The sequence below is a fragment of the Sciurus vulgaris genome (assembly GCF_902686455.1).
Source record: "Sciurus vulgaris genome assembly, chromosome: 14".
NCBI lineage: Eukaryota > Metazoa > Chordata > Mammalia > Rodentia > Sciuridae > Sciurus > Sciurus vulgaris.
The window spans coordinates 77,660,863-77,669,938 of record NC_136475.1 but is presented as its reverse complement, the minus strand read 5'-3'; the positions used below and the strand labels follow the sequence as shown (position 1 = coordinate 77,669,938).

Here is a 9,076-nt window from a genome sequence, read left to right as displayed (position 1 = left end):
ATTTTAGCGAAAGGCTCCTTGTCTTTAGGTGTTTCTTGCTTGCGGGGCTGCTTTGGGGAGGCCGGGATTTTCAGGTCTCGCTGGTGTGGCGCTGCTGCAAAGACGACGTGGGCCCAACTCGGGCCCCGCCCCGAACGTGCCCGGCCCCGCCCCTCACGCTGCCTGCTGCCTGCGCCGCCGCAGTCGTGCAGCCGCGGAGCGCGCCCAGGGCTCTTGCCTCGCGGCGCCCGCCTTCTCTCCAGATCTCTGTGCAGCTAGCCACGTGGACCCACTCCGGCGCGCCGCCCTCGCGTGGTTCCAGTGGGGCGTGCAGCGCCTCCTGCGTCTCTGTACTCACCCCCGCCTCAGCTCGGTACCCATGGCGGCCCTGGTGTTGGAGGACGGGTCAGTGCTGCGGGGCCGGCCCTTTGGGGCCGCTGTGTCGACTGCCGGGGAAGTGGGTAAGCAAGCCCGGGCGGGCTGCCGACCGCATCCCCTCAGATGCCCTTCTACCCAACCCGCGGAGCCCCGGCCCCGCCTGCACACTCCCTCATCCCCATTCGGTGCCCCGGCTCCGGCCTTTCATCCCTCACCACCAAGGCAGCCTCCACGAGGGTAAGCTCCGCACGGGCGGTGTTCTGAAGGGTGCCCTTGCCCAAGTCCAGCTCTACCTCTTTCTGCAGTGTTTCAAACCGGCATGGTCGGCTATCCCGAGGCTCTCACTGACCCTTCTTACAAAGCACAGATCTTAGTGCTGACCTATCCTCTGATCGGCAACTATGGCATCCCCCCAGATGAAGTGGATGAGTTCGGCCTCAGCAAGGTAGCCACGCCCAATGCTTTCTCTACATAGCTTTTCAAATCAGTAGTTGTTAACTATTGGTGAAGTAACGACATTGACACCCTGCTAGGCATCCTGAAAAGAGCAAAGATACCCGTGGAAGCGATAAATACTAAGACAACTGTAGGTAGGGATTGCTGAGTACCTTGAGAAGCACAGAGTGCAATATTTTGTTTGTAGTGAAGGCATGGATCCAGGAAAGTGCAAGAATTTGGGGAAACAGTTGTCCAGATTGCTAGGAATGCAGAAGTAATGAGAGAAAAGCCTGCAGATAGGTTGTAGTGAGTGTGGAGGGCCTTGAAGCCAAAGTAGTCTGGGCTTAATTTATTAATGAACCAACGAAGGAATTTTAGCAGTAGAGTCATGTGAGGAGAGTCATGCTTTAGCATTACATAAATCAGTAAAAGATTGGAAACTCAGGTCATGCCTTTCTGGGTGACAGTGGGTACTAGTTTACCTACAAAACCAGTGACATTGATTATTATTCTCTAGACTCCTCCTTACATTGCCTTTTCTCATTTTCTTACTTTTCAATAGTGTTTTTATTCTAAATTATAAAATTGGGTCTCCTGCTAGAGTGAGATTTCCCTATTCTCCTTGGAATTTGGAAACTAAGTTGCCCTCTGAGAGTTTTGAAGTTAAAAAACCAACACAAAGCAGTTAGGTAATAGTGGAGGTCACCATAGCCTAGATTCATTATTCCTCAAAACTTAACTTTGGCCTGATTCTATGCTTGCTGAGCCTTTGATTTTTAATTTGTCTTTCCATTTACCCTGATACTGGGAAAAGGGAACTCCGAATAAGAGATCCTGTCATTGTTATTCCTGAAAAGGACCCTCTTCATTATAAACTTAAACACACTGCATTCTAGTTTATAATACAATATCTTGTGAATTTGGTTAATATACATCGGTCATCAACTTTATCAGCTCTGGGCACACCAACAAAATTGAGTTTATAAAACTGCAAAATTGAGACCCTGATAGGTCAATGGAAGTGAGCCCTCCTAAAACCATTAGCCCAACACTGATGCTTTTGTGGCACATGTGCTGTAAATGCATTTGCACATGTGTGGATTATGTCCATCTTCCTTTAAACCCTTCACCATTGAGCTGAATGTAATTTTAAGTGTGCTGCTCCATCCCATAGAAACTTTCTGTTTAATTATTAAACATTTATTGAGTAAAAGTTGTTTTCCTTTTTTAAATGATAATCCCAAATAAAGTAAGAAAAGAATATAATCATGTCTAGTATTGTACCCTGCAACTCTACTTATTACTATTTTTATCATACTCTATTTAATTAACATTTGTTCACATGTTGTTAGTTTCTGGCTCCCTAAATTGGAAATTAGCATCATGAACCTAGTGGGGCCTTAATCCCAGCAACTAGGGGGGCTGAGACAAAAGGGTTGCAAGTTAAAAGCCAGCCTCAGCCAAAGCAAGGCACTAAGCAACTCAATGAGACCCTGTCTCTAAATAAGATACAAAATAGGGCTGGGGATGTGGCTCAGTGATCAAGTTCCCCTGAGTTCAATCCCTAGTACCCAAAATAAAAAACCATGAAAATAGGAACCTCGTCTTTCCTTTTTGTATTCACTGCTTTTCCTCCCAACATCTATTAAAATGCTTGCCCCTAGTGAGCATTTAGTAAATGTTTTTTAACTGATACCATGTGATCAAGACACTTTGCTGTCTTTGTGACAGACACAAATACATATTCACAGTACAGTGTAAATGGCAAGAAGAGAAAGTGTTAGGTGAAATCTTAGAAGAAGGCATAAGCTATAGTGGGTGAATGGGAGTTCCTTCACAGAAAAGAGGATTTGTGAGCTCGATTTTGGATAAGGGAAAAGTAAATCGTCATTTTCAGTTATCAGGCATGCTGAGCCTGTATATTCAGTATTTTCTATAGGGCACAGCAAAGTTGGTAAAGGAAATATCTGCAAAAAGCATGAAGTACTGGATATATTGAAGGAATGACTTGTCAGCTAGTGTTGTCAAGTAAAGGGTCCATGGCCAGACAGTGGGGGCAAATGCCTTAGGGAGACAGTTGACCCCGAGCCCTTTACCTTCTTTTCATTTCATCTGTAGTGGTTTGAATCCTCGGAGATCCATGTGGCAGGACTGGTGGTGGGAGAGTGCTGCCCCACACCCAGCCACTGGAGTGCCACCTGCACCCTGCATGAGTGGCTGCAGCAGCATGGCATCCCTGGCCTGCAAGGTATGGTAACAAGCACTGGTGTGTCAGGACCGAGCACAGTGTGCCTAGATGGAAAGAATCAGAAGGTTTCTGAAGTCTTTCAGAACCAAGGTCTAAGGTGATAGAAAGTGTCAAAAGTTTAGATTGGGGTCCAGCTTTTGGGGAAGAAACTGAGCTATCAGTCAGATGGAAAATTTCCAACATACAGAGGAAAGAATAGTATAATGAATTCTAGTTTCCATAATCATCAACTTAAGACTAATCTTATTTCATCACCACTGTTACCACTCCGAGGTTATTTTGAAGCAAATTTCAAACATATCATTTCATCTACAATAGTTCAGTATCTATAAGAAAGAAATTGTTTTTTTAAAAAATGACCAATGCTGTTATATTTTTAAAAAATTTTTCCTTATATGCAGGTAATATTGAAAATTTCCTCAGTTACCTAATTTATTTTAACCATTTGTCTATTTGAATCTGACTCTAAACAAATTTCATATGCAACGCTTGGTTGCTATGACTTAAATAGACCTTCTAACCTATTTGATAAAAACAGGTCATTTTCCTTAGGAATATCCCATAGTCTACATCTGGTTGGTTATGTTCCTGTAGGGTAAATTTAGCATGTCCTTTTTCCTTGTGGAATTACTTTCTGTAATTGGATTGATCTAGAATCATGATTCAATTCAGATGTGATATTCTGGGCACAAATACTTTGTGGTAATAAACTTTGATCAGGATTTTTTTTTTTTATTTTAATGTAGATGGACACAATACCTTTATTTTATTTATTTATTTTTATGTGGTGCTGAGGATTGAACTGAGTGCCTCACACATGCTAGGCAAGCACCCTACCACCAAGCTACAGCCCCAGCCCTTGATCAGGAATCAGGATTTTGATGCCCATAAAATAGCAGTGTGTGACTTAGGGCTCTGGAATGAAAGTGCTCCTGGATGACTTGGGGGTCGCGGGTGTGATCTCTGAGGCTATGCTGCTTTGACAGGAGTGGACACTCGAGAGCTGACTAAGAAGTTGCGGGAACAAGGGTCTCTTCTGGGGAAGTTGGTCCAGAATGGGACTGAGCCTTCAGCCATGCCATTCTTGGACCCCAATGCCCGTCCCCTGGTGCCAGAGGTCTCCATTAAGGTACAAAGGGAGAGCAGAATTTCGTAAGTGGAAGTGTGTTAGTTATTTTCTGTCCACAACTAGGATAAACTCTTGAGGGAGAATCAGGAGGCGTCAAAGGTAGGGGTTGGTGTGGGCATACCTTATACACAGCTGCCAACTGTTGCCCTTTATTCCTTAGACTCCACAGATATTCAATGCGGGGGGTGCCCCTCGGATCCTTGCTTTGGACTGTGGCCTCAAGTATAATCAGATCCGATGTCTTTGCCAGCGTGGGGCTGAGGTCACTGTGGTTCCCTGGGACCATGAATTAGACAGCCAAAGTGAGTAGCTGGGGCCTGCCTATGGCTTCAGACCAGGAGCTTGGGTGGAAAATCTGTCCATCATTCTAGTTGCTAGAAGCTAGTATGAGTTTGCAGTGAAAAAGATGAGGCACCAGGGCTTCACGTGGTAAAAACTGTGGTTTCTTTCTTCTGGTTGAAATCCTGTGTTCAGTGACATCTTTTCTGCCCACTGCAGAGTATGATGGTCTTTTCCTAAGTAATGGTCCTGGTGATCCTGCCTCCTATCCCAATGTGGTAGCCACATTGAGCCGTGTCTTATCTGAGCCTAATCCTCGACCTGTGTTTGGGATTTGCCTGGGACACCAACTGTTGGCCTTAGCAATTGGAGCTAAGACCTACAAGATGAGGTGAGACTTGAGAGAAGAGGAAGGTGACAACACTTCTGACATGAGGGAGGAGTAGGGTACATTGGGGATTGGAAGAGAGTTAGATAGTGTATGAACAAGAGTGGGGCTATCAAATAATGAAGGCCAGGAGAGCTGGGTTTGGCACAGAGGGAAAAAGGGTGAGAGGGGCCTGTGACTCAACATGCTTCCATCTCCAGATATGGGAACCGAGGCCACAACCAGCCCTGCTTGTTGGTGGGCTCTGGACGCTGCTTTCTGACATCCCAGAACCACGGGTTTGCTGTGGAAGCGGACTCCCTGCCAGTAGGTTGGGCTCCTCTCTTCACCAACGCCAATGATGGTTCTAATGAAGGCATAGTACACGACAACCTGCCATTCTTCAGGTGAGCCTGAGTAGACTTGCCAGGGTAATTGGCAAGGTGTGTGGCTTTGAAGCCCTAGGGTCTTTGAAGATGGGAAAGTAAAACCCCACCGTAGAACTAAGTCCACTCTACCCACTACCCACCTCTGAGGCTGCTGATGGCATGCCAGTGACAAAGCATTCAATCTCTTCAACAGTGTCCAGTTTCACCCAGAGCACCAAGCTGGTCCTTCAGATATGGAACTGCTTTTTGACGTCTTTCTGGAAACTGTGAAAGAGGCTGTAGATGGCAACCGTGGGGGCCAAACAGGTAAGACCCTGAGTAGAACTGGGTTATAAACCTAAACAGGGCTGGCACCAGGTAAGCATAAGATGGTCGTGCCCCAGGAATTCTTGTTCGGAGGGGTAGGAAGACAACCAAGTTCAGACAGTTTGTGCCACTTCTGTTAGGGACTTCAGAGTCACAAGTGTTGGGTTCTCGTGGTCCTCCCTTTGCCATTAGATGCATGATTTGTTCTGAACTCTTCTGAAAGTAAAGGGACTAATCCAGATGGTCTCTTGGGTCCCACTTAGTTCAGCCATCCTTGTCTTTATTTGCTTCCACAGTTCGAGAGCGGCTGGCTGAGCGCCTCTGTCCCGCTGGGCTTCCTGCCCCTGGCTCTGGTCTTCCACCACCACGAAAGGTTCTGATCCTAGGCTCAGGGGGCCTCTCCATTGGCCAAGCTGGGGAGTTTGACTATTCAGGCTCTCAGGTAAGTCACAGTCATCCATACCCTTCTGTGTATGTGACCTGCAAAAGTAGGTAGAGTCTCAAGGAGAAGGACTAAAGTAAGAATGTCGATTGTAGCGAGGACCTCTGAGGATATACAGAAAGAATGATGTGATGAAGAACAGAAGTCAGTTACTAGGGACTGAGATCATGGAGAGGGGAAGAAGAGTAGAAATGCTGGCCAAAGACTGTTTTAAGTAGAAGCTGATGGGCCATTTCTGTCCTCTTAGGCAATTAAGGCCCTGAAGGAGGAGAACATCCAGACATTGCTGATCAACCCCAACATTGCCACAGTGCAGACCTCCCAAGGGCTGGCTGACAAGGTCTACTTCCTTCCCATAACTCCTCACTACGTAACCCAGGTATGATGGGGGTAAGGCTCGACTCAGGCAGGTACTTTTAGTGGGTAGGGGTTTTTATGGTCACTCTGGGTTCCTAAGCTACTTAGATTCACTCACTACCCCTAAGGTCTGAAAGCCTGTGACTCCTCTCTCCTGCCTCAGGTGATACGTAACGAACGGCCAGACGGTGTGTTACTGACTTTTGGGGGCCAGACAGCCCTGAATTGTGGTGTGGAGCTGACCAAGGCTGGGGTATTAGCTCGTTATGGGGTCCGGGTCCTGGGCACACCTGTGGAAACCATTGAGCTGACTGAGGATCGCCGTGCCTTTGCAGCCAGGATGGCAGAAATTGGAGAACATGTGGCCCCCAGCGAGGCAGCAAATTCTCTTGAACAGGTTTGAGGGCTGATTGGGTAGTAGAGTGGTGTCATTTTCTTTATATCTTACTTTCTCTGATTCTGGGCAACCTGTGGAAAACAGAATAACCTGTGGGTTCATCTCTCCTACTCTTTGCAGGCGCAAGCAGCTGCTGAGCGGCTGGGCTACCCTGTGCTGGTGCGTGCAGCCTTTGCCCTGGGGGGCCTAGGCTCCGGCTTTGCCTCCACCAAGGAGGAGCTCTCAGCTCTTGTGGCCCCTGCTTTTGCCCACACGAGCCAGGTGCTGGTAGACAAGTCCCTGAAGGGATGGAAAGAGATTGAGTATGAGGTGGTGAGAGACGCCTATGGCAACTGTGTGACGGTGAGTGATAGGGGAGGGAAGGTTGACTCAGGCAGTCTGAGCTTTTGGAAGAGCAGAGACCAGGGCGGAGATCTCTGAGGGATCTGTGTCCCTCAGGTCCAAGTTAGGCATAGCCCCAGGGGATGTAACCTCCTATCTCCTCACTCCCCTGAGCAGTGACATTTCTGGCATCCCCCCTCAAAGGTGTGCAATATGGAGAACTTAGACCCACTGGGCATCCACACCGGTGAGTCCATAGTAGTGGCTCCAAGTCAGACACTGAATGACAGAGAGTACCAGCTTCTGCGACGGACAGCTATCAAGGTGACCCAGCACCTGGGGATTGTTGGAGAGTGCAATGTACAGTATGCCTTGAATCCAGAGTCTGAACAGGTGAGACTGAGGCCCTGGAGCTGATGTTGTAACTGTTATCTCCTCCTTTTTTTGTAAACTTTGGGCCTCAGAGTTAGGAGGTTTTCTGGCCTTATAGACCCTGAGTGGGAGCCAGGATCTTCATTGTTTCGTTGGGCCTTAGGGAGGACGCTTTTGTTCTCCATCCTTATGAAAAAGGCTCTTCTTTCTCCTTTTGGAGATCTCTTCTAGGCAAGGTACCCAGTGACTTTTTCTCTGTTCTCCCTCATTGCAGTATTACATCATTGAAGTGAATGCCAGGCTGTCTCGCAGCTCTGCTCTGGCCAGTAAGGCCACCGGCTATCCACTAGCCTATGTGGCAGCCAAGCTAGCTTTGGGCATCCCCCTGCCTGAACTCAGGTATGAGGTGGGGGAAATCTGCGTGTTAAGAGGGGACAGGAAGGCCGGGTGTGGTAGCACACCCCTGTAATCCCAGTGACTCAGGAGGCTGAGGCAAGAGGATCGTGAGTTCAAAACCAGCCTCAGCAACTTAACAAGGCACTAATCAACTCACCGAGACCCTGTCTTTAAACAAAATTTAAAAAAAAAAGGGGGGGGTATGGCTGAGTGGAAAAAGCACCCCTGGGTTCAATCCCTGGTACTAAAAAGGGATGGAGGGAGCTGAAGAAAATATTCATGGGGCAAGGACTATGAAAAGGATGTTGGTCTGGATGTGTGGAGACAGAGCCATCTGGAAGCTCACCCTGTGCACTCCTCTCTGTCTCTCTGGCAACCCTACTTGCTGGCCCCCAGGAACTCTGTTACAGGAGGAACAGCAGCCTTTGAACCCAGCCTGGACTACTGTGTGGTGAAGATTCCTCGCTGGGACCTCAGCAAGTTCCTGCGTGTCAGCACAAAGATTGGGAGCTGCATGAAGAGCGTTGGTGAGAATCATACCCTGGTCACCCCGAGAAGGCCCACCAGGACCAGGAGTCTATAATTTTAGCATTCCCTGCCCTGGCCTAAAAGTTCCCTGGTGCCTTTTTTAGCAGCAGTGTAGAAATGTGGTTTCTGAGAGCTCATAGGGACCCTTCAAACTAAGATAGTCCTCATCAGGAGCAGGGTCAGTCACCTGGAAATCTGTGTTGGAAGGCAAATTCTGGGGTGAGGTGCCAGCATCAGATTATCTCATCTCTCTTATTTAACAAGTGAGGAAACTGAGGTGCCCCAGGAGTTAAGTGACTTGGCTGAGGGCCCACAAAGGAGTAGTGGGCAGAACCAAGAGCTGAAAACTAGATCTGGTTCCTCGTTGCATGCCCTGTGTTCACTGCATCACTGTCACCTGGGAGACCAGTGCGTGAAACCACTGACAGCATGTCATCCTCATGGCATTTTGCCCATGGCCTCGTCACTAGGTTGTTAATGCCAGTGGCATTTCATTCACTGTTAGTTTAAGTACTTACATTTTAGGAGAACAATTAGTGCTATTTTCCTGTGAACCCTTCTAAATCTGAGTCAGCACAATGGCAACTATTCTTAGCCTGTCTCCTACTCTGGCACTTTGTGCCTCAGTCATTAAATGAAATGTTTTCTAAAATAATGTTAAGATTAGAGGGCTGGGGCTGTAGCTCAGTCGCAGCGCACTTGCCTAGCATGTGCGATGCACTGCGTTCGATCCTTAGCACCACATAAAAA

The 9,076-nt window shown here is 47.7% G+C and overlaps 1 protein-coding gene across 2 annotated transcripts in view; it reads left to right on the top strand.

Annotated features, from left to right (window-relative positions):
* The first annotated feature begins 35 nt into the window (after positions 1-35).
* CAD (carbamoyl-phosphate synthetase 2, aspartate transcarbamylase, and dihydroorotase) overlaps positions 36-9,076 on the top strand; it is a 29,562-nt gene continuing 20,521 nt past the window's right edge. For both annotated transcript variants that reach the window (XM_079110505.1, XM_079110504.1), the window contains exons 1-15: positions 36-440; positions 663-802; positions 2,914-3,043; positions 4,030-4,172; positions 4,333-4,474; positions 4,671-4,842; positions 5,040-5,225; positions 5,401-5,513; positions 5,810-5,955; positions 6,203-6,334; positions 6,476-6,709; positions 6,830-7,051; positions 7,235-7,423; positions 7,677-7,801; positions 8,195-8,325. In XM_079110505.1, the coding sequence (XP_078966631.1) occupies positions 359-440; positions 663-802; positions 2,914-3,043; positions 4,030-4,172; positions 4,333-4,474; positions 4,671-4,842; positions 5,040-5,225; positions 5,401-5,513; positions 5,810-5,955; positions 6,203-6,334; positions 6,476-6,709; positions 6,830-7,051; positions 7,235-7,423; positions 7,677-7,801; positions 8,195-8,325 (2,287 nt within the window). In that variant the 5' untranslated portion in view covers positions 36-358. The remainder of the gene's footprint in view (positions 441-662; positions 803-2,913; positions 3,044-4,029; positions 4,173-4,332; positions 4,475-4,670; positions 4,843-5,039; positions 5,226-5,400; positions 5,514-5,809; positions 5,956-6,202; positions 6,335-6,475; positions 6,710-6,829; positions 7,052-7,234; positions 7,424-7,676; positions 7,802-8,194; positions 8,326-9,076) is intronic.